General features: G+C 33.0%; 3 protein-coding genes across 6 annotated transcripts; all 3 read right to left on the reverse strand.

The window, feature by feature from the left end:
- Positions 1-1373: 1373 nt before the first annotated feature.
- On the reverse strand, positions 1374-11792 carry LOC133296294 (nudix hydrolase 17, mitochondrial-like). Of its 3 annotated transcripts, XM_061495251.1 has the most exons (6): positions 11768-11792; positions 2572-2647; positions 2257-2362; positions 2058-2141; positions 1762-1890; positions 1374-1665 (listed from the first exon to the last, which is right to left on the reverse strand). In XM_061495251.1, exons 1-6 carry the CDS (start codon positions 11790-11792, stop codon positions 1561-1563), a joined length of 525 nt encoding a protein of 174 aa, XP_061351235.1. In that variant the 3' UTR covers positions 1374-1560. The 3 variants fall into 3 exon arrangements, with proteins under 3 accessions (XP_061351235.1, XP_061351236.1, XP_061351237.1); XM_061495252.1 differs by lacking the exon at positions 11768-11792 and having other exon boundaries at positions 2572-2784; XM_061495253.1 differs by lacking the exon at positions 11768-11792 and having other exon boundaries at positions 2556-2615.
- Positions 11793-11988: 196 nt separating this feature from the next.
- On the reverse strand, positions 11989-15005 carry LOC133296297 (uncharacterized). 2 transcript variants are annotated; one of them, XM_061495255.1, is made up of 5 exons: positions 14699-15005; positions 14156-14322; positions 13342-13641; positions 12959-13222; positions 11989-12598 (listed from the first exon to the last, which is right to left on the reverse strand). In XM_061495255.1, exons 1-5 carry the CDS (start codon positions 15003-15005, stop codon positions 12221-12223), a joined length of 1416 nt encoding a protein of 471 aa, XP_061351239.1. In that variant the 3' UTR covers positions 11989-12220. The 2 variants fall into 2 exon arrangements, with proteins under 2 accessions (XP_061351239.1, XP_061351240.1); XM_061495256.1 differs by having other exon boundaries at positions 14156-14332; positions 14699-14838.
- A 6951-nt stretch (positions 15006-21956) lies between these two features.
- Positions 21957-22927, reverse strand: LOC133296298 (probable calcium-binding protein CML25). Its single transcript, XM_061495257.1, has one exon. The coding sequence runs from the start codon at positions 22756-22758 to the stop codon at positions 22195-22197; it is 564 nt and encodes a 187-aa protein (XP_061351241.1). The 5' UTR covers positions 22759-22927; the 3' UTR covers positions 21957-22194.
- Positions 22928-24223: the final 1296 nt, after the last annotated feature.

Genomic DNA, 24223 nt, shown 5'->3' on the forward strand with positions numbered 1-24223 from the left:
ACACGAAAAGACACATTCGTTCAACACGAAAAGACACCCCTTCAAGGATGAAACAACACGTCCATTCAGATGAAACAACACATCCTTTCGGATGAAAAGATACATCTGTTTGTCAACGAAAAGACACACCCTTTCACTACCAAACTTCTTATTCATAACCAATATATTGTCTACACAATTTATATATATATATATATATATATATATATATATATATATATATATATATATAAATTCCAACAACTCCATCAAAGTTACAAATTTTATATTGATTTGCAGAAAGAGAGAGGAAAGAGCATAGGTTCCTCATTTTCTAAGTTTTTTTTTTACGTACGAAGTAAAACCACATTGTTTCCAGGGAGATAATATATTATCTCACGTGACAGATTAATCTTAAAAAGTTATTTTGATAAAGTTTATCAAGTAGAATAGTAGATCTAAATCTTAAAATACTAAATCAACTGACATTTTTTAAATATATTCATTTCATAAATTATATTCATTTAACATGTTTGTTTTTAATAAATATATATTTTAGACGTCATTTATCTCTCAATAACCTTTTTTTCACAATTGATACTAATTAATCTCAAATGCAGGGTAAAGTAAAATATAAGTCGCATGTTCGTGTGATGTACGAGTTTTCATGCTATATTTTACTGATTAATATATTTACTACATTGAGAAAGTTATATTAAAAAAAAAAAAAAAAAACTGAAAGGCAAGTTTAACTATTTTATATATATTTTAGATGCTCATAAGTCATAAGATACTTTTTAGTGAAATTCAATAATTTGTATGACATCTCCATGTGCTGTCTACGGAAATATAAAATTAACTGTGACTGTTTAACCTTTTGAAATAAATATGGTATCAAAGCTATTACAATTAAATATAAATTTTTATATATCTTTACGCTATTCATGCTCTGAAATCTATAAAACGTGTTCAATATAAAAAGCCAAATTATGTAATATTCACAAAACAACAAATTAGAGGTGGTTGAATGAGAGTTTTGTGTCATTGTTCAATGGATTAGTTGCTTGGCGCATAAAGCCCATTTTCCATTTAGCGTTAGCAGAATTAGGAGTCTATTTGATAAACCATGCATAAACATGCATAGAGAGAATAGCTCAAAATACCAAATGGTGGTAGCTTAGTTGGTGCATGGGAGCTGAGTAGGTGGGGGTAAGAGCATGTGTTCGAACCTCCCCAGTACCACCTTTGGGAAGGGTTTAAAGCCTTAATCCTGGACCCACCCCGAATCGGACTAATCGCGAAGTGATGAACCGATGGAATATTTCCAAAAAATAGAATAGCTCAAAATTAACTAAATCATTTAATCATGAAATTATTTTCATATGTACGTATGATTGAAGTTGCATAAAAATAGCAACTCTATATTTCTCTACAATTCTGTTTCTCTCCCTAATTAATCCTCTCTATAATCTTCAACCTATAGAGATACAAAATATTATTAATTTCTTATCTATATAGATTGATCAACTTGCAAACTTATTCGTTAAAAATTTAAAGAATCAGCTATATATATATGCTATATCATTTTCTTTGTTGCTTCGAAGACACGAGTCGTTGAACCAATATATCTAATGCTTCCTTCATCCACCAATGCTGACAAGCTTCTCTGGCTTGAGCAACAGTCATCTGCAAACGTGATTACAAAGAAAATTAAGCAAAATTGCATGTATACAAATTTTTAAATATATTAACATGCAAAGTAACTATAGAGCCTGAGCATACCCATATTCTTCTACGCAGATTTTTCTCAGGCCACAGATCAAGTTGTTCTTTGACAAACAAGGGGAACATGTGCCCTTCATAGTATATACCATGTCTTTTGCTAATGAAACTCCATTGCCCCAATTTACACTGCAATATGAATAGCAAAATTGTATATCAGCATCATTTGAAACCAAGTCCCTTTTAGTATTGCATAAAATATAAATCTTTTGGCAGCAAAAAAACAAATAATAATGGAAGAAAATATTAGAGAGGGAAGTGCCTAAAGTATTTCAGAATTGAAAAGTATCCAATACCTCAACGATTCCTAAGACTCCTGCTTCTTCAAGGGATTCCCTGCAAGCTGCTTCTTCAACAGATTCATCAAGTTCCCATCCTCCCTTTAATCAGAAAAATAGGATGTTAACTATTATATATGATGTTTGAGCTAACCAATGGATACCAAAAAGAAAATTCATATTGAACTACTATTAATTCAACGAGCAATTAAAGTACCTTAGGGAACATCAATCCTTGACCTTTCTGTGAACTAACCACTAATACTTCCAATTCATTGTTCATATTGCCATCTATCTCTTCTTTATATCTATAAGGTATGCATCTGCGCAAACAGAACATTATAATAACCGAGTCAATTAGTGAAACCAACAAACAATATAATGATAGAGTCATCAATCTTCATCTATTATAGATGACTAAGAAGGACCCTTTAAATTTCAATGAATGTATGCCTAAACAAATATCCTGCAGAGCTATATATATTAAGGGAACATTTCTCAGACACAAAATAAGACCTGAAAATGAACTCACCCAACAACTTGGCGTCCACCCATGTTGTTGTATCTCTGCAATTCCCTTCCTGAACGAGATACCAAGCAAACCATCTCTCAAAGACTCTAAATTTTCACTCACAGCAAAGACAAAAATTGAAGGAAACACAAACAACCAACAAAGAAAACAGGAATAGAGAGAAGATAGTTTAAAAAGAAGAAGAAAATAGGATAGCTCTCGGTGATTATGATCTATGATTAGTTGGAGATGTAAAAGAATAAAGGGTGGAGAGAAAGAGTGGCCAAGACTAAGCTATATATGGAAAACCTTGAGAATTTTGGTTGTTGGTTGTACACATCTTTAACATATCAAACGCGTATAGAATATAATAATGAAAAGAGGTCAGGATATGGAATATAGAATATTATAATAATTAAAAAAATGTCATGATATGGAATATATAGAATATAATAATGAAAACAGGTTAAGATTGAGGCTTCTGTGTCGTTTCGCCAACAAACTATTTTATTTTTTTTGCATTGGCATTGTGTTGTTAAGTCAACATTAAATACTTGACACTGCATTGTTGAGTGTATGATTAGATCAGCTAGCCAAAATGAACATTACTTAGTAGTGTGAAGTTTATTTTCTCCTTTGGGCTACGGAGTCTACACATCAGTATACACGGCCTTATAGAATCATGAGGCTCAAGTTGACTCTGGACAACACGCTCCCTCTCCAATATGCACGTGCACGCACTCTGCCTTCACTTTCATAATTGCACCCAGGAAGATTACTCACTGCGGTTTTGGGTCGAAAAGTAGTAAGGAAAATCGAAGGCAAGTACATAAAACAACAGGCGTGTTTGGTTGAGGTAATTTTTTTTTACCAGGCAAATGTAATTACTAGGGATCTGCAGAGAAAATGAGTTAGATAGGAAAGTTTTAAAAAAGTTGTTTGATTGGGCAAAATTCACCAACAAAATTGAGTGAAATTCTTGAATGTGTGTTTGATTGAATATAAAATATTGATGAGAAAACTTATTGAAATTACAAAATTATCCTTTTAAAAATAACCCTTTACCCTTTACAAAACTTATTGTGCAAACTTTACTCGGAATAGGATATTGTGACACACAAATAATGTTACGCACAATATTATGACCACTTCTTAACCGTTGATTTCCGCCAATCAACGGTTATCATTTTTCAAATCAAACTCATTAATTAATTATTAATTCGCAATAAATGATAACCGTTGATTGGGGGAAATCAACAATTAAGATGTGGTCGTAACACTGTGCGTAACATTATTTGTGTGTCACAATATCCTATCCCACTTTACTCACCTGTGAGGAATAATATTGTCAACGTATTGTATCACTACATTAACTTATTCTATTTTTATAGAAATACCATGTTCAAAGTAGCATTCAAGAACAGTGTTTTTCTTCTTTTTTAACATGTAATTGTGGATAGCAGAGGTAACTGACATTCATAGGTAAAAATTGAGAATCCGTGAACCGAACGTAGACAATTAACAAACTCAAAATCACTTGACTGGAAATATTCACGGAACTCCTGAAACAAATACTGCCTAGTATTTTTTTGTATATGTCTGAGTTTTGACACTGTAATCTTATTTAAACTACTCAAACCTTTCACTGTTAACTCAATATTTAAAATGGGCTATCTGTAAATTTTTTAATATTCATTTAACATCTAGATATTCTTAAAACTTTTTGTAGGCGGTGTTGTTTTAACTTTTGAATATATATCATTTTCTAATTTGATTAGTTAAAATCTGATTTTACCGCTTGAATTCTTAAATATTTAAGTTCTGATATAAATATTTACGGTTTTAAAAAATTATTTAAATGTACAAAATGCATATGAAAATATTAATCAGAGGTAATTTAAACAGGCAAGAATTTAATTGATAAAAATTAAATAAGCATGTATTTAATGCAAAAATAATTCTTTTTATAACAAAAGTATAAATCAAGTTGTTGCTTTTTCTTGTTTGGATTTGACAATAAGAGAATTATGCTAGTTGAAGCTAAATTAAGCATTTGAAAAATTAAATGCAACAAATTTAAATGTAGACACTATTTCTTTTTCTTTCATGCATTCTTAGTGCAAATGATCCAACTTCTAAGCTTACAAAAATAAAAATATTAAATAAATAATAAAGAATGAAAAAGGTCGGCTGAAATCTAACTTCTAATGTAAAAAATTTAAATTTCCGACCAATAAAATTATCAAATATCTATCTTTCACTCATGATATTAATTGGCATGATTTCTATTCAAATTTAAGAATTCTTCATTGATATAATAATATGTAAGAAGTTTTTTTTTTTTTGGATACATATGTAAGAAGTTTTTCTCAATGGTATCTTAACGACAGCCAACTTGTTTGGAAAACACTTCGTCTTGTACTCAATCTCAGGTAAATTTCAAAACACGCGTTTATTCCTTCATTTATTCATACAGGTCAACTTATAATGTGGTCGGCACTAGCATTCTAGGTTGACTCAAAAGTCAAATTTGATCAAAGAAATTTAAAATTATTTTAAAAGTTAAACTTTATTCTGTAAAAAAATACATATAAAAATTAATTGTTTGTTTTTATTAAATTTATATAACTACATAAGTGCGAGGATGAGTGTTAAAATGGACTCAATTTGATAGGTTGACCTGAATAAATCAACAAGATATGTAGATTAGGTTAACAAAATTCATGTTCAAATATAGTTTGATTCGACTCAACTTGTGGCAATATGATGATTCAATGTCAATTCTTTTATTAGAGAGCATGTAAAGAGTTTTATGCTTATCCTATTTAATGCAATTAAGTGATTATTTGATCACAAATCTAGTTTATGTTATGTTTGTTGGGATTTAAACTATAGAATAGATAAAGAAAATAAGATAGCGATGAAGCATAAGAATACAATTTTAAGCCTTGGAAGAGTGAATATTTATTTTTCTCCTTTAAATATATAAATTTCATGATTTTTTAACTCGGAAAATTTATACAAATAATATAAAATAATACATTTGATTTCACCTAATATATTAAGTTTTTGGAATAATTGATAACTTGACATATATAGTAAATGTTATAAAATTTTGTATAATACAGGAACTTTTAACATTCATGGAATTGAATGATACATATTATTATCATAAAGGATTATAAATTTAAAAAAAGTAAAGTTTTTTCTTGGTTTATTGTTTCTTATTTTTTAGGAGATAAATTTATCTATTACATACATATAAAAATATGCATGACTCATATTTTCTCTTTTCTTCTCAATTGGGCTCATATCCCATACACTTTTATATATGTATAGTGATAAATTTATCTTTTACAATAAGAAAATTATTATATTCATTTTTTAATTACATTATGACAATTTAGGCCCAGCTCGTCAAAAGTTTAGAAAACGCTGCATCATCGAAACCCAAACTTTGAAGGCTATTCACAGGCCTGTTGAGTTTGGAGCGTATTCTAAGAAATAGTTTCTGTTGGGTTGGTTCGACTTAGCCTGACAATATTTAAGAATGAATATACACGACTATATTTTCTTTAGACGATTTAAAAAAAAAAAAAAGTAATACTAATTTTTTAGTTTGAATCATGAGACCAACCCATTCGGCTTTGAATAACTTCTAGCCCAGCTGGTTAAGCCAATTTTCGTTAATACCAAGCCAGCCCAACCGGACAAAAGTATTGTCAACGAGTCGATCAATTTCACAACCCTACTAGTAATTAATAATAATACAAATATAATACCTTTTTTCTTATTTCCTTAATTACGAGCCCTCATCTACGAGAGTATATCTTGTCGATGTTAAAATTTCACATGATTTAATGGCCGACCCAGTTCAAACCCATTGCATGAGTGTTTGAGGAAAGACAAATACGAGTCAAGTCTTACTCTTGCTTTGCAAGGAGGTCGAGTCGAACCTATTATGTCTATCTTTCTTTTCACATGTATTAAATAAGTGAAGTTCAATTATTATTAATAATAAAAGAGATAGACATAAAAAAATTCACATAACCCTTTATGTCAAATTTTAACATGAGAAAACTCATTCTCCTCATATACTATTATGGTTATCCTACTCATCCTAACTTAATTATCCTACTTTCTTAATTCAATTAATTATGGAAAAAAGATTTGTTACATTACATGAAGGGGAAATATTTTTGCCTGCACTAACAAAAAAATGTGGATCCCATAATAGTTTAAAAACAAAACAAAAAAAAATGTTGGCACTTGGCAGGGATGTTTTCTATCTGTACAGGACGAGATTGATTTGTCCAGTAACAGAAGAAATACAATCTCCTTTAATTATCTGATAAGTAAATAGTAAGATATAATCAATAACAGACACGTTAAATATTTATATTTGTAGTATAAGGAAGATGTAAATAAATCTTAATCAAATATACCTTCAATTATTGGTAATTAAATCTCAATTAAATTAAGACAAAGTGATATTTTTATAGACATCCCCACCTTTTAATAAATATTCATACCATGCTAAACTTGTGTAATTTCTATATTTTTTCAGTTTCTCTTGAATTTTTTGTTGCCCGTGTTCAAGATTATACTAGCTCCGCCTATCTCTGATTCTCATCTTTATTTTCTTGCTATTATCATTGTTAAATTCCTACTATAATTTAATTGTCCAATTATTATGCTGTATTTAGATAAGGTAGTATATGTTGTACTTAAAAGTGAAATATGCAAATTAATACGTATAAGGTTTCAATCACATGCTATAATATTTTTTTTAAAAAATTAACATATATTTTATTCCAAATAGAGTTTGATTTTTTTATTCAATTTAACAAAAATAAAGGAGTAAATAAAAAAAGATAAATAACCACTTGACTACTTGACATAATTTTAAAGTTCACAATTTTTTAAACATATCAATGATGACTATTTGAAGATGAAGTAATATAAATTATTCAAAAGGCACTAAAATTATTAATTAGTTATTTATAATATATTAATTATATTTTTATGTCATCTCATACATGGTACGTATCCCAAGGTTCTTTACATGATATCAGAGCTTGACTGACTATAAGGTCACAAGTTCGATCCTCACCGTCCCCCACTTTAAAGTGAAATTAAAATAAAAGTACAAAAAGGTAAATCAAGAATTGGACCTGTGTAATATCCACGCTTCTAGCCCAATGGGTCTCGTGTGAGGGGGCATGTTGAGATATATAGTCTCACATTGGTTGTATGTGCAACTAATGTGGAGTTTATAAGACTTTGGACACTCTCACCCAGAGTTTTAAAACTCGGCTCGGACCGGCCGGTCGACCCGGGACTCGGTGACCCGGTGGGTTCCCCGGTCCGAGCGGGTAGTTAGACCGGTTATGCAGTCAGCCCGGATTGGACCGGTTGACCCGGCTGAAACCCGGCGACCCGACGACTCGGTTGACTCGGGTTAAACCGATTTTTCCTTCTTCTTTTTTTTGGTAAATTTTTTTTGTTGATAAGAACTCTTGAATTAAATCATATTCATATTTTATGATGAATATGATTAAAAGTAAGGTGAAAATAATAAGGTATTTTAGATTAGTGTAGTTCGTTTATGTAATTTAGTTGCATCTTATAATGATCTCATGAAGTTAAGTGGTGATAAACACAGATGGTCTCATGATCTCATCTCAACGGTCTAGAGCTAGAAACTTAGAAGTATATAATATTTGCTATCATTGAAAACCAATTTATTTTTTGAAGCTCATAGATAGTTTTCTTATGTGAATTTTTATTAATATAAGTAATATTTTTATATTTTTAATATGTGAACAGTAAAACCGGTTGAACCAGTGACCCAGTACCTTGACCGGTTCGATGACCGGTCCGAGTTTTAAAACACTACTCTCATCTTTTGAACTAGCTTTTGAAGTGATGTATCCCAAAGTTCTTTACAGTACAAGCCGGTATTAGTCGACTTAATACCGATACAAGTATATGACAATTTTGCTTATTTCCTTACGAGCCTTCATATGCTATTACGATACTTTTCCAATTTATTTCCTTCCAATCCCAAAATAATTATCTGATAAGTAAATATTAAGATATAACCATTAAAACACAAATATAAGTGTCCTATGCACAAACTACTATAATATTTATATTTGTTACTTGTTAGGGATGTTAAAACTAAACTAAAAATAGTCAAAGTGAACTAAATGATGGTTCAGTGCTTTTGGTCAAGGTTCAGTAGCAAGTGTTGGATAGAACAGGTGATTTGATTATGTAGGTCAACTGCTTTTATCTATTACCCATTTGTTTTTCTTTTACAAAGTTTTTTCAAGTTGACTGGTCTCCCAAATGAACCTATTACACGTTTATGAATCATTAACTAAACAATTTGATGAATGTTGCAATAGACCATACAATTTAATTTAAGCCCTCACAAATAACAAAGAATTTTGGGAGTCATAGCGGCACTACCGATTTGGCAGCCTAAGATTACTAGTTGCTGGCACCAAGGAATATAAAATAGGACAAACTATTTGAAAAAATCTTTAATGATTTGACCCAATTTGATATTGGAAATAGAAAACAAATTGCCAATCCGAACAACACTAGGAAAGTTTAAGCAAATTGAGAATGATTATATCATAAAATACAATTGAATGAATCAGACCTGTTTAGTTTCTATTGGGTGGGGTGGCTTCCCTCCTTGTCGTTTTTAGGTATCCTGGCAATGGATGGAGAGTGGTACAAGTTTGATTTGAAGCATTTTTATGTCGTGGAAACCATTCCTCCCTGTTGAAAAGGAACCGCTTATTAAGCGTGGATGGGAAACATATGTGAAATTTGCTGAGTTTTCATTGTCATCAATATTAAATGGATTGATATCTATCATTTCCATTCTAAACATGACGGGTTTCCTCCACGTGTTTCATCTACTTTCAATCCCAATCTTACGTGATTGATTTTTTTGTTGTATTTAGCTACCAAAAACGTAATATAGATCGAGGATCGTGATCAATTTTATTGCCATAATTAAATAATTGAGAGCTTGAAAGATACCTACATTAATTCTTTTTAAAATTAAAGAAAAGGCCTTGCACCTATATCCTTCTTTATCACATTAATTTTGCATATACCTTGTTACCAAAAAAATAAATAATAAAATATTGCATATACCATTCTAAAGAAAGAATATACCAATTAATTTATATATATGAATATATATATATATAACAAATCTAAAAAGATCTCAACTTAAAATATGGAATATGGATTTTTATTTTCTTAACTCTTATATGTAGCATTGCCAATTTACCATAAAATAAGATTTGTTAATTATGATTGCATACTGGAAATCTGGCGTTGAATCAATATTACATAGGTGAAAAGAATGAAGTTTGTTAATCATGGTTGTGTTGGTATTTAACACTTAACAGGAATGAAAGCAACATAAAATGGGTCATTTATATATTTAAAATATATCAATATATGGAAGGTGGTCGTTTTGGTAGGAACTAGGAAGTTATCTTATAATAGTATGATAATATTTGGGTAAATATTTTTATAGCCATTTTAATAAGGTTATCTACAGCTATTCTAAAAATTTCGTTGTTTTGATTAATGAGGGTGTTTCGATAATTTTAGGTGAATCAATGAATGATGTTTCTGTAATTTTGTTTATTTTTTTATCATATATATTTTAATGAAATATCTTTCATTAATTCACCTAAAATTATAAAAACACCCAACATTAATCAAAACGATACAATTTTTGAAATAACTATAAATAATCTTATCTAAAGTAACTGAAAAAATAGTTTTTGCAATAATATTTTTTTTTGTAGGTATGGATACAAATGTCTGTTTCAAATCCATCCAAATGGAGAAGGTAGGAGCCCTGAATAAACTTCCTATTTAAAATAAAATAAAAGATTATTTTCCTTATTTAATTTCTTTGAAAATCTGATATAATTTTTCCATCCGGGGTATATATATATCCTTCAATAGGTTTTCCTAAGACCAAACAATTTCAGTGAAATTTTCTTCCTGAAAGGGGAAAGCTTCTGTTTCAGACGTTGCAGGAGAAGATGGAGCACAAGAGCACTACCATCAGCAACAGCAACAGCAACAACGAGAAGCAGATAAGCAAAAGTGATAGAGAGGCCAATATGGGTCTTGCAGTTCACAGCCAAGTGATCAAAATTAAGCAAGAAATAGAGAAAATCAAGCACCCATCACTGCAGCTACACATGAGGCGTGTTAGCAGGCTTCGCTCCCCATCACCCTTGGGATTGTCAGAGAGGGCTATCTTAGTTGGTAACTCTTAGATTAGATTAGATTAGATGGATACAGACATGTGTATGTATATATGAATATATATATATATAAGATACTCCGAGTTTTCTTTTCTATATGTTGTTTCTTATAATTTTTGTGTTCCTACTCTATAGCTTCTATGTGCTTGTGGACTTTCTTAATTGTTCATGTTTTTGTTGGCAAAGTTTGGGACATGGTTTCTCTAAATTAATTAAAATAATTTCCATGTGCATGTGATTTTGCAAAAGACTTAATTCAATTCATGGTTTCGGTCTTCCCCTTTAGCCGTAATCGAGTATATGCAAGTCACAACGGATATAAACATGCAATTCATGGTTTCTTTTTGGTCCAAGAGTTTTTTTTTTTTTTTTTTTGTTCCTTCTGTGTGTCACGAGGTCTTGTAACTAACTATGCGGATTTAAGCCTCGTCCGAAGGCAGCGATTCGGTTGTAGTGGCTAAATTTGGAGAGGTTGGACCTCTCTTGGCGTGTGATATTTCCAACCTGCTTCCTTTTCTGAACGAAGATTGAATCTAACACGGAACATCACCGTTAAGCAACACACGTTCTTATGCCACGTCAATAAAAATTAAAATATCAAGCTCCATCCACGTCTTATTCGTGTGAGACTAAGAGAAAGAGAGAAGGACGAAGTGTAACTTTTTTTATTAATATTTGTTCAGCTGCAGTATACACATAGTATGAATCTGAACTACAAAACATTCCAATTTGCTGATGCAATTTAGAGAATAGATTATAAATAATAATTGCTGGTTAAAATGACTAAGAGCAAATTTTCACGTGTTAATAATCTGTTAGTCAAATCAAATTGTATTTTATAAAATTTTAAATTATTATTTGTTCATCGGTAGTTGCTGACATTTTATTTCCTAAACTACCTTTCTCGCTTAAAAGATTAAACATTCAAAACAAAATATTCAATGCTCAAACGTTGGAATATTCTAACATCATAATATTTCTCACTACAGAGAAGACGACTTTCTAATACTTTTTCATGCTTCATCTTAATTAGTAGAAAACTAACAATTCATATATCAAATGATTGAGTGCAATGGAATTGAGCAATGTAAGAGTAAAATATCAGGACTAACTTGACAGAAAACATAATTATAGTTAATAGTAGATTCTAATAGTTCAGTAAAAGATGGCCAAACCACGGAAACACATGCAGGATGCTAAATAAAGCAAGAGGATAGTAAAGAGGCAAGAGAATATTAAAGGGAGAAAATGAAATCCATTTTTAAAAGAAAAATGAAAGAAGAAGGAAAAGGAAGATGTAGGCGGTGGGGAAAGGAACAAGATACTCTCAATCACAAAGTGTTCACTATCACTTAGCATTCGGCAGTCGCTGTTTCCTTTGATGAGAGAAGCTTTACCCTCCTTGAGAGATTTCTCATTACATCTATAATCACAGATTTCTTTTGGATTCTGAACTGAATGGCTAACTCGGTTGAACCAGAAGCACCCTGCTTCAACAGTGATTCATCATCCATTATTTTGGTTGGAAAGTGTTCCAGTGCAATGACACACACAGCAATTAGGGTACGAAATACAGCTATGTCATTTGCAACACCAAGAGGAGCCTCAGCATCTAAAGACTTGAGTGTGTCGAGGTCATACTTCTGTACAGTTTCCATATTACTTGCTAGGAGTACTCTCAATGCAGCCAACAAGCGGCCCTCTACTATTTCTTGACCACCTAAGCTCACCTGTTACAACAAAACAAATAAATGAACTTGTGCTATGGGTGGGATGAGGAAAACCTTATGGTTGTTGTGATAAGATCATCAAATTATCATGCAAGTTGTTATTTATTTTGGCCAATATTTTACTAAAAAGGCATTTACGAACTGTGGGAAAAAGGGAAGACAAAAAATAATTGGATGTGATATTGACACATCAACACAGTAAACTTTAAATCTTTGCTGCAATATACATTAAGCTCATCCAAAACAGCAGGACACTTATGTAAACTGCAGTAGTAGTTTGATTTTGTTTTTATTTTTATTTTATTTTTTTGAAAAAAATAGTAATAATTAAATAGGAGTGGAGAAATTCATGGAAGAAACCTTGAGATCTGGAGCTTCTCCAGCCAGATTTAACTGAGATAAGATCAGTTCCTGCCATGGAGCAGGTGACGAGAAGCTTGGTGAAGAAACTCCAGCTGCCATGCTTGCAGCATCCAAAAGAGCACCATCATATTTGAGCTCAATACAGTCATATGGGTTTGAGTGTATCACAAATCCGTAATCAAGAAGGAAAAGATCATTGCTTAAACAGCCATAGCAGAGTAATAAAGGATCATTTTCTTTAATTGCTGTCTCAGCCACAACCTGAAGCAAAGAAATAATTACCCCGGGAAAGATAAATCCAGATTTAATTTGTCTCTTAAAAAGCATGATTGGGGAAAGGGGGGGAGGGGGTATATAGGAAAGGGTACGAGAAAACATGCCTTCACTTGCATCTTCATGCTATCAGTATCTTGTTCCTGAACAATTCTAGCATTGGGATTGAAACTATGATTGCACATATCAATTAGAGGGAGCATCATGGGTATGTCGGTGTGTACCCCATTTGGATGCTTGTTACCATATAACCGGAATGCTCTAGATGAGACTGCTGACATCGCCCATCCGATAGAAGATGCATCTACTTCTTGGTCACCAAAAGGATGCTTATCTGGTGTAAGACTGACTAAGGCACGCTTGACTTCTCGATCAAAATCAAGAAGAAACCGGCATCTTTTGTTTACCTGCCCCATGAAATCGAATTTTATTAACTGTCGTACTGCAGGTCAGCAAGGTACTCAAAATATTTGATAGATGACAAGACAGGCAATTTTCAGCTTCTGGTGTTGGTTACAGATATGTATTCAAGATTTCAAGTATTAGCTAAAGGGCTCAAATCAAAGTGCATATCTCTCATGTCCCCAACAGCAAAACAAAAGTAGATGCATTGGCAGAGTAAAATATGTTGGCTAGGCAGTTCAAATGATTTTTATATATCCACTTTACAAAACCAGAAAGTTTGAAATATAAGAGACAAACAGAAATGCATCTCAAAATTTATCAGTATATAGTTATATACTATATGATGCTAGAGCAACATTTTATATTGGAGATCAACAAGGTATGGTATGCTCATTTCTCTTGTCAAAATCGACAAAATCAATTCTTAGACTAGTAGTCTGCGGCGAGCTGAGACAATGAAAAATTCTATTGTTTCATCAGTCCTAAATGGCTTTATGTAATTCTAGAGTATAGTACCTGGTGAAGAAGAGGAGCGTACTGCAAGTTCTTTATGTCTTCCCCAGGAAAGAAGATAGGCACACTGTATGTTTCTGGGAGATTGCCGATATATGGCCACCAAAATGATCCAACTTTTGCTCTTTCTTGCAGAAGCTTCAGACCCAGTTTCATCGCCCATAGTTCCTCTGCCAAATGCTACCATAGTGTCCAATTTATTTACATTGAAAACTCAGTAGAGCCTCATTATACTGAGTAGGAAAGAGATGTCTACGTGCTAATATAAAATAGTTTACTCACAACACTGACATATGTAAACAAGGACTTATATTTGTTATGATCTATCTTATAGGTTTTACCATTACATTATAGCCAAATATTATTGGTGATATTGAAAACTTAGAAGATTGATGATACACTTCTAAGTTCTAACATCAAACGCAATTCTGACTTGCTCTCTATGCTTTAATTAGATGCTTCAAGCACATCCTTAACTTCTCTTGTATGACTCGGTGAAAAATGCATATCATATCTTTAATTAAGAAAAAATAAAAAAATAAATACCAGGAATTTGGCGCGCCAATTCAAGTAAGAGAGAGTCTTGAGAGGTAAAGTGCAAGGGAAGGTGGTGAGGGAGAACAATAAGGTCACTGCCCCTTGGGATTTCTTCCTTAGCGACTAGTCCCAGACCAAAACCATTGGAGTCATGTTGTGCTATCTTCACAGCACGGTGCACGAACCCACCTTCTCTCGTTACCCACTTTATCAGGTCAGGTGGCTGCGGCACTAGTCGTGATGCTGATGCCGAAGCGGCGCATGTTAGCGGACGCAAGTGGGTCAAAGAAGACATTACTGCCTTCGAAGTAGCCATAACCCAATCCCCTCTCTTCGCTGCTCTTGAAGACAATATCAGCCAAAACGATATCGTATTCAACCCTTTTCAATTTTTTTTTGTTGGTTTGTTTATGGGAAAAATTTGTGTTAAAGTTGTGTTAGTTATGAGTGAGAGAGAAAGAGATATAGAAAAAAAATAACGTGGACAAAAAAAAATAAAAAGGTGTGCCTCTTACTTTTTGTGAGAATGAAATGATATAAATTACGTTATTTAAAAAGGGCAAACATTCTTTCATTTGTTTATGAGAAAATTGTGTGTCATGTTAAATGATGTAAAGTTATGTTATTTTAAGAGAGAGAAAAAGATAGATAAAAGAAGAGAGAGTTGACAAAAAAAATTAAAGATGTGGGTCTCACCTCTTTATGAGAGTGAGTCATTTAAAAAGATAAACACTTTTCTCATTGTTTATTGTTATTTTTTCTCAAACAAATAACTTATAAACGAAAATGGTAAATTAAAATATAAACATTTTTATTTAAATAAAAAAAAAATACTTTCAAAATTATACTTGCTAAATTGTCTCACTGGCACCGCTTTGTAATTAGACTTGTGCTAGTTAGGAGTCCTCGTGAAAGACGAAAAGTATAAAATCATGGCAGGTGTATAGAGATAAAATTCATGACCGTTATGATGGAAAATTAGTGGAGATAAATTAAATTGTCAATATAAATATACGGACGTATATACTAGTAAAGAAAATAATTTTTAAATTGTGTTATAGCTTAAATGACTTTATGCTTGAATTCATCGGATAAACTTATTTTTCATGTAGTGTGTGAAATTCACATGCGTTACATATCAGGATCATTTGAGCTTGAGTTTATTTTTTTATAAATTTTCAAGTTCTTTTACATTAACCCCTTTTATTATTGTTATGGAATATTTTTATATCCTAATCACTTACTCAATGATCCCTTAAAGGATAATTGTTCAATTATCCTAACAATATAAAACAATAAGACTGCTAAGAATAGAGTCTCTATCCTGACAGAAAGGAAGTTAAATCCTACTACAATTGGGAGTTCTACACAAGCCCAAGAGGTAACTCTTATAAATAAGAGGTTAAAGACCCCAGGTACACACTCTGAACTTATATACTAATTCTGCCCACACTTTGCACACACCCACGTCTCGACTATAAGCCTATTGCTTGTGCGCAGTGATGGGAATATTGGTTATAAGCCAACCAAGATACCTATCCATAGGATATCTCTAAGCGCATACCCTTGAGATATCATTATACGGTTCAATAGAACCGAACATTGGCGCCGTCTCTGAGAATCGACAAATTTCGACTCCCATCCATTGTGGACACGCGTGGCATAGTACGAAGCCCCAAATGGCAGGCTATCTCGCGCGCGCTAAAATTGCTGAAACCACATATATATGAGGAGACAAACCCTACAGCAAAAGGGGCTTTTAATCCTCCGAGAGACTCTAAAATGGAGTTCTAGATCCAAGCAAATGACGATTTGACAAAGATTATCGTCGTCGCAATTCTTGATGGAGCAAGTGAAGACCTGGAGGTCATTAAATCATAAGGAAAAAGTTTTAGCCCAACTAAGGGCTTCAAATTTATTAGCTCGGACTCGGCCTTGAGCTCAGCCCAGTGGAGGGCTTCAAATTTATTAGCTCAACCTCGACATTGAGCTCTAATTCAGCCCAGCGAAGGGCTTCAAGATTAAAAGCTTGGCATCAGCCTTGAGTTTCAACTCAGCCCAGTTAAGGGCTTCAAAATTAAAAGCTCGGCATCAGCCTTGAGCTTCAACTCAGCCCAGTTAAGGGCTTCAAAATTAAAAGCTCGGCATCAGCCTTGAGCTTCAACTCAGCCCAGTTAAGGGTTTCAAATTTATTATCTCGGGCATCAGCCTTGAGCTTCAACTCATCCCAACTAAGGGCTTCAAACTTATTAGCTCGGCCTCGGCCTTGAGCTCAGCCCAACGAAGGGCTTCAACATTAAAAGCTCGGCATCAGCCTTGAGCTTCAACTCGGCCCAACTAAGGGCTTCAAGTTTAATACCTCGGCTTTAGCCTTGAGCTTCAAATTTACTAGCTCAGCCCCCAATGAAGGACTTCAACATTAAAAGCTCGGTATCAGGCTTCAACTCAGCCCAACTAAGGGTTTCAAGTTTAATAGCTCGGCCTCGGCCTTGAGCTCAAACTCAGCCCAATGAAGGGCTTCAAGTTTTCAAATTTATTAGCTCGGCCTCGGCCTTGAGCTCAGCCCAACTAAGGGCTTCAAATTTATTAGCTCAGCCTCGGTATTGAGCTCCAATTCAGCTCAGCGAAGGGCTTCAAGATTAAAAGCTCGGCATCAGCCTTGAGCTTCAACTTAGCCCAGGTAAGGGCTTCAAAATTAAAAGCTCGACATCAGCCCAGTGAAGGGCTTCAAATTTATTAGCTCGGCCTCAGCCTTGAGCTCAGCCCAACTAAGGGCTTCAAATTTTTTAGTTCAACCTCGACCTTGAGCTCAACCCAACGAAGGGCTACGAGCTTAAAAGCTCGATCTCAGCCTTGATCTCCAACTCAGCCCAGTGAAGGGCTTCAAAATTAAAGCTCGGTCTCAGCCTTGAACTTCAACTCAGCCTAAGCCATAGCTTCAGGCTCCGATATCAAAATAAAGACAGAAAAGGAGAAATGTGATCCTAAGAAAAGTATCACACCCCAATCTAAGATAAAAATGAAGACAAAATTGGAGAGACGTGATCCTAGCAAAAGGATGACATCCCGATCCGAAAAAGAAGAAGAAGAAGAAAGATAGGATTGGAGAAATGTGATTCTAGCAAAAAGGATCACACCCCAATCCGAGAAGACGAATTTGGAGAGATCGTGATCCTAGAAAATGATCACACCCTAATTTAAGATAAAATAAAAATCCAGGCGGCATATGATGTCGAGCTCATATTCAAGATTTTGGCAACAAAGCCAAATGACAAAGTTTATGGCCTAACAAGTCAGCCTCAAATTTAAAAGTCGTCCCTAATGAGGAGTTGCTTAAAGTAGAAAGCCACGGTATGCGAAGCCGGGCTCAAACAAAATATGGCAAAAAGTCTAGTCCAACAATAAATCCACAGTACGTTAAGTCGGGCTAAAATCAGAAAGGCAAAGATACTGCCTTCAAAAATGTAGACAAGGCAAAAGCCAAGTCAATTTAAAGAAAGCTACGGTATGTGAAGCTGGGCTCAAAATGAAGAAGGCAAAAAACTGCCCTAGTAACTTAAGACTACAACAACAAAGCCAAGTCGTTAAGATTTTGGCCACAAAGGCCTAAAAGACTGGCCTCAAAATAAAAAACCATTGCGAATGAAGCGAGACTCAAAATAAAAGCCACGATATACGTATCCGGGCTTAAAATCGAGGAGGCAGACTCGTCCTTCAATAATCTAAGACTATGGCAAAAGAAGCCAAGTCCGTCAAAAACAAAAAATGTCATGGTATTCGAAGCCGGACTAATCGTTCAAGAAGGCACGAAAGACCTTCCCAAAATTAAGATTTAGGCTGCAAGTCAAATCCAAAAAAGGAAAGTCGTAGTAAGAAAATCTGTGCTCCCTAAAGTACAATACACATTTGCAAAAGGTAAAATCCATGCTAAAAGAGATCTCGGTATGCGAAACCGAGCCAAATCTGGAACCACGACACTTAAAGCCAGGAAGTGCAAAGTCAGGTTAATTTTTAAGGAGGCACGAAATGCCATCCTAAAACTTAGGCGAACGCCTATATAAAAGACTGGCTATAAGCATAGTCAAAACTAAAGAGCCCCGGCAAGATAAGTTGAGCTCAAAGTCAAAAAAAGGCCAATACTGCCTCACCACTCAGAGACTTCAAGAGAAAAGAAGCCAATATAAAAAGCTAAACCAAGAAGAAGTAGTCGCACCAGACCCAAGGCAAGATCATAGTACCTCGGTAGGGTCGACCTATCAATCAAACTTAGGCACCCCAGCAGTCCGAGCTTCCGAACTTCCGGGTTGGGGGGCAACTGTTATGGAATATTTCCATATCCTAACCACCCACCCAAGGATCCCTTAAAGTATAATTGCTCAATTATCCTAACAATATAAAACAATAAGGCTACTAAGGATAGTGTCCCTATCCTACAGAAAAGAAGTTAAATCCTACTACAACTGAAAGATCTACACAAGCCCAAGAGGTAACTCTTATAAATAAGAGGTTAAAAACCCCAGGTACACACTCTGAACTTATATACTACTTCTTCCCACACTGTGCACACACCCACATCTCGGCTATAAGCTCATTGCTTGTGCGCAGTGATAGGGATATTGGCTATAAGCCAACCAAGATACCTATCCATAGGATATCTCTGAGCGCATACCCTTGAGGTATCATTATACGGTTCAATAGAACCAAATAATTATTAATAAAACTAATAAATAAAGAAAGAAAACACACCGGAACTAAGAGATTGTATTGGATAGAGATTTTAAAGGATTTTAATGAATTTTTTTTGACAAAAATATCTATTGGTATTCAACTAAGATTTTAAAGAGTTAAAAAAAGGTCACGCGGTATTCGATTAGGATTTTAAAATTTGTCCAAATGCAGTGATATCGAATCAATATTTTAAACAAAGAAAAAACAATCTTGTGATATTTAAAAATATGACAATTTTAGTGGATTTTCTATTAGTGCATACTTCGTGAGATTTTTTAATGAGAAGTATAAGTAAAATGCCTCTATCACAGTCTCACCCTAAACCTTAGAATTTCTTGAGATTTATCAATTGCAGTGTCTTCTTCTTCCTTTGGCGGATCGACCCGCTTGAAACTGGGTTACGCCATGAAAGCTTTGTCAAAGCTCAAAAACAATAGATTTTTGAGCGGTTTTCATCACAAAAACAGCCCGGAAACAATCTAACAAGATTCTAATATATAAACAATGCGGAAAAGACTTCTTATATTGCACGAGAAGCCTCATCTCCTACCACTCTCACTTCGATGTCTATGCTAATTACTTTTTTATTTTTTATTTTTTTCTTTAAGGTGGACCCCATCCCTTTCTCTCTCTGTATGAAAACTTGAATTTCTCATGCAACATAAGAAATTGCAAGCCCATAAACAATCTCAAAACAACATATTTTTTAAAGCTTTTGGAAGATAAAAAAATGATTTTTTAAGCTATGAGTCGCAATTTTTTTGACACAAAAAGATATAATTTTTGTATTAAAAACAATATAAAATAGTGGAAAAATAAGAGGAGAACAAAATCCCCCAAACCAATTTTTGTTTTACATCAATAAAATAATATCGATTTAAAGAAAGATTGAAACTCTCATAATATGAACCGTATGTTACGTAACACTGCATTCATGAACGAATTTTCTTCGCTATAGGAAAGAATCTCAAACAATTTTTGTGTCAATATATCATTAGAAACTTATTTTTCAAAATCAATTGAAAATAATTCAAGAAATTTTTTAAAGTTTCATGTAATAAAACCCAAAAATTCATATTCGAAAATTTATTAAAATACTCAATGAAAATATGCATATGATATATGGTTAAAAAACTATCATCACGTAGAAAAAAAATCACAAAGTTTCGAAGATCAATAGCAAAAAATTCCAAGCAAAATTTTATCATGAACTTTAGGTTCTATATGCAAATTTTGAATTATTTTAATAAATACAAAAAACTATGAATCTTATAATTATATATGCATAGCTCTAATACTAAATGAAGAAAATAATTTTCAACCCATTGTTAAACCTAAGAGCAGGGACGAGAAGATGCTAACGCGTGGAGGGCTAGTATAGGTATGTGGAGAGCTGCTGCTTAGTAGGACATTAAATTACTGATTGAGAAAATTATGTTAGGTTTTGGTTTTTATTAATATCATTGCATTTTTTTATTGACTCTTGTAATTTTGAATGCTAGTTAAAAATCCATACGATTTTTTAAATTTTTTATAAATTCATATTGTCCTTTCAAATCTTATAAATTCTATTAAAAAAATTTAAAATTCAATCTTATAAAATCTTAATTGAAGTCACTACAATTCTATATAGTCTTTTAAAATCTATAAGAATTTTTTTATCTAAAAATAATCTTTTAAAATCCTAATTCAATACACCCCCTAAATAATTTGTTCAACATCATTTTGAACTTGGTACATTTTTTTTAAACACGTTAGTAATACATAGATGAAGTACGTAATTATGTTATTTCTTTAAATATTAAAATAATTAATTCTAAAAATTATAATACATCGATTATATATTCTATATTATCCAACATACATCTTAGAGCCTATTTGGATCATCTCTTTTTTTTAAGTTAGAAACTGCTTATAAGCTAAAGTTAAAAAAAGAAGCTAAAAGCTGTTTGATGATTACATAAATTTTTAGCTTAAAAGTTACTTAAAAGCACATATATCAAGAAATCTCTCTCTATTTATATAGCTTTTCATTTTAAAAAAAATGCACATAATTCAAAAAAGCTGATAAGAGCTTAAAAAAAAGTTCTTCGTAGGAGTTTTTGACTTTTAGTTTTTTTTCTTTATTATAAAAAAAAATCTTTTCATTAAAATTGTTTTTCTCAAAATCTGTTTAACCTAATTTCTGTTTATAAGTAACTTCTAGCTTCAAAAGAAGATGATGCAAATAGTAACTTAATCTGGTTCAAAAACAAATCGAGGTCATGTAAATTTATAATTCCATAAATTTTTTGTATAAATTTACAAAGTTGAATTCAACCATGATCAATTTTTAAAAGAATTTTACCAATTTCTAGGAAGTTATGACATGCTACAAACGAGTTTGGTATTGTTCTCAAATTTTCAAATATCCATTTTCTGTGATATAGGTGATTGTATCATTGAAATTCTAAATTGTTCAATTATACGAACTATTCTCTCCATAAAAAAACAACAAATAGTGAATCAAACAATAGAAAATAGAATAATTTATGTACATTAAGATGGGAAAACAAAAAAACAAAAGTTATCTGGGACAAACATTAACGCCAAAAATTATGAAAAAGAGCGATGGATTTACTGTTTACGTTATACAAATTGGATCCCGAAACCTTAAAATCTATATGTCATTAGCATAAACAAAAGCCCTCGTTCAACCGATTACGGTTAAACTTTGGCATGTTCCCTACGGAGAAAGAAATGGGATATGATAATGGCGAATAGAGGCAAAGAATGTGTCAAGTACTTTCAGGTTTAACTCTATCCGTTGTATCATGGCGAGAACCCATCATCATCATCACCTTGAACTCCTCGAAATCAATCATGCCGTCGCCGTCGCTATCGACGCCGCCGATCATTTTCCTGCATTCCGCCAACGAGCACTCTTCTCCCAGGCTCCTCATGACCGTGTTGAGCTCCTCCGCCGTGATGGAGCCGTTGCCGTCGATGTCGAAAACGGAGAACGCGTCTTTCAGATTCTCCAAAACCTCATCGGAATCGACGCCTTTGGTGTTGAGCTCGATGAATTCTTGGAGGCTGATGCATCCGTCGCCGTCGCCGTCGACCTCGCGGATCATGTTGTCGAGCTCTTGTTCATTGGCGGGTTGGCCGAGGCTTCCCATGATGGATCCTAGCTCCGACGCGGAGATCTTGCCGTCGCCGTTGACGTCGAATTTCTTGAAGACTTGTTCGAGCTCCGCCGTGAGATGAGCGCGTGAACGCACGGAGAGTGACGTGGATCGGGAGGGCGTGGCTGATGGGATGAGATCCTTGTTGCGGTTGAAGAGGGATTTGAGACCCATGGCTTTGCTTTGAAATTGAACGGAAAATTGTTAAATGAAAGAAAGAAAGCCTTCGCTTTTCTTATTGTAGTTGTTTTGTTTTGGGTTGGGAAGAAGAAGAAGAACAATGAAGAGATTGGGAGAATCGTTAATGGTAGTGTTTAGTGGTCACGGATTCAATTTCGTATCTGATATTTGTCAAATATGAGATTTTTCTATTTTCGGAAGTGAAATTTAGGCGTGATTGCAGCATCGGAATCAGGACGTTACGTTACAAATTAGTTAACACTATTCCATATTTTCTTCCTTTTTCTTTCACATTTTATTCCCCCTTCTAATTTTGCCATTTTTTTTCTTTAAAGAATATTTTTAAAGAAATCTAGCCCTTTTTTTAAATAGCAGCAAATATGAAAATTTTATTTTATTATTATTTGTAGTTAACCAAATCCTAATTATGTCTTTGAGTCGGTTATGAGACTAATGCAGAATGCGAGACATGTCATAAATATTTAAATCTTTTCTAAAGGTGACACATGAAACGAGTGGGAAGAAGAAAGGATACAAATAGATATCTGTGAAAGCTTCTTTTATCAAAGTTTTCGTGATTACTTGATTTTTCAGCAAGACCATGATATGTTGCACCGATACTGACCCGAGACACGAGATATGACATGATACGACACTCTGACACGTTAATTTTAAAAAATATTAAATTTTGAAACGTTAAGACATGTTTTGATATTATTTAATATTTTTAATTTATGTAGTGTATATTATATTTAGTATTCAATAATTTAACAAAAAAAAATTAAGTTAAAATTATAATACCCATCAATTTTGCAAAGAAACGTAATACATCTCAAATGTTTGTATTAAACTCAATAAAATCGTAATCGTAATCTAACGAATATAATAGTTGGAATTCAAATTGCAACGCAACATAACTTTTGAATCTTTTTTGAGTCTTTGCAAGAAGTGTCGGAGTGTCGGTGAGTGTCGGACACGACACATCAGAATTTTTGAAGTGTCGATACTTTGTATGATCTTCCTAGTTTCGAAGTGCTTTGAGTGTGTTACATTGTGTGTGTGTTTGTTTGGGTGGATGTTTGTAAATTTAACTTTGAATTATTTCAATTTTAAGAGAAATTATATTTTATCACTACAGGCGTAAGTGAGTATGTAGTCTAACATTAGTCTACGACCTAGTCTATATAAAGTTAGTCTTGACATAATACATATAATTAAATAAAATAGACTCAAATTTTTTAAAAAATTTATTTAGGAAGTAGATTATAGATTTTTTTTCACATGCCAGACTTTTAAGACTACAGACTGACCTATATTATATTATTTAATTTAAATAAAATATATAAAACTATTATTTTAATAATAAAATAACATTACTTCAATTATTTTTAATTATTGAATATCTAATTTAAACAAACTAGCAGGCTTAGGTCAAAGGCTTTTACTTTTTAAATATAGG

The sequence above is a fragment of the Gastrolobium bilobum genome, unplaced genomic scaffold (genome assembly GCF_033153095.1).
Source record: "Gastrolobium bilobum isolate Gb01-03AN ecotype WA unplaced genomic scaffold, APGP_CSIRO_Gbil_v1 utg12420, whole genome shotgun sequence".
NCBI classification, from domain to species: domain Eukaryota; kingdom Viridiplantae; phylum Streptophyta; class Magnoliopsida; order Fabales; family Fabaceae; genus Gastrolobium; species Gastrolobium bilobum.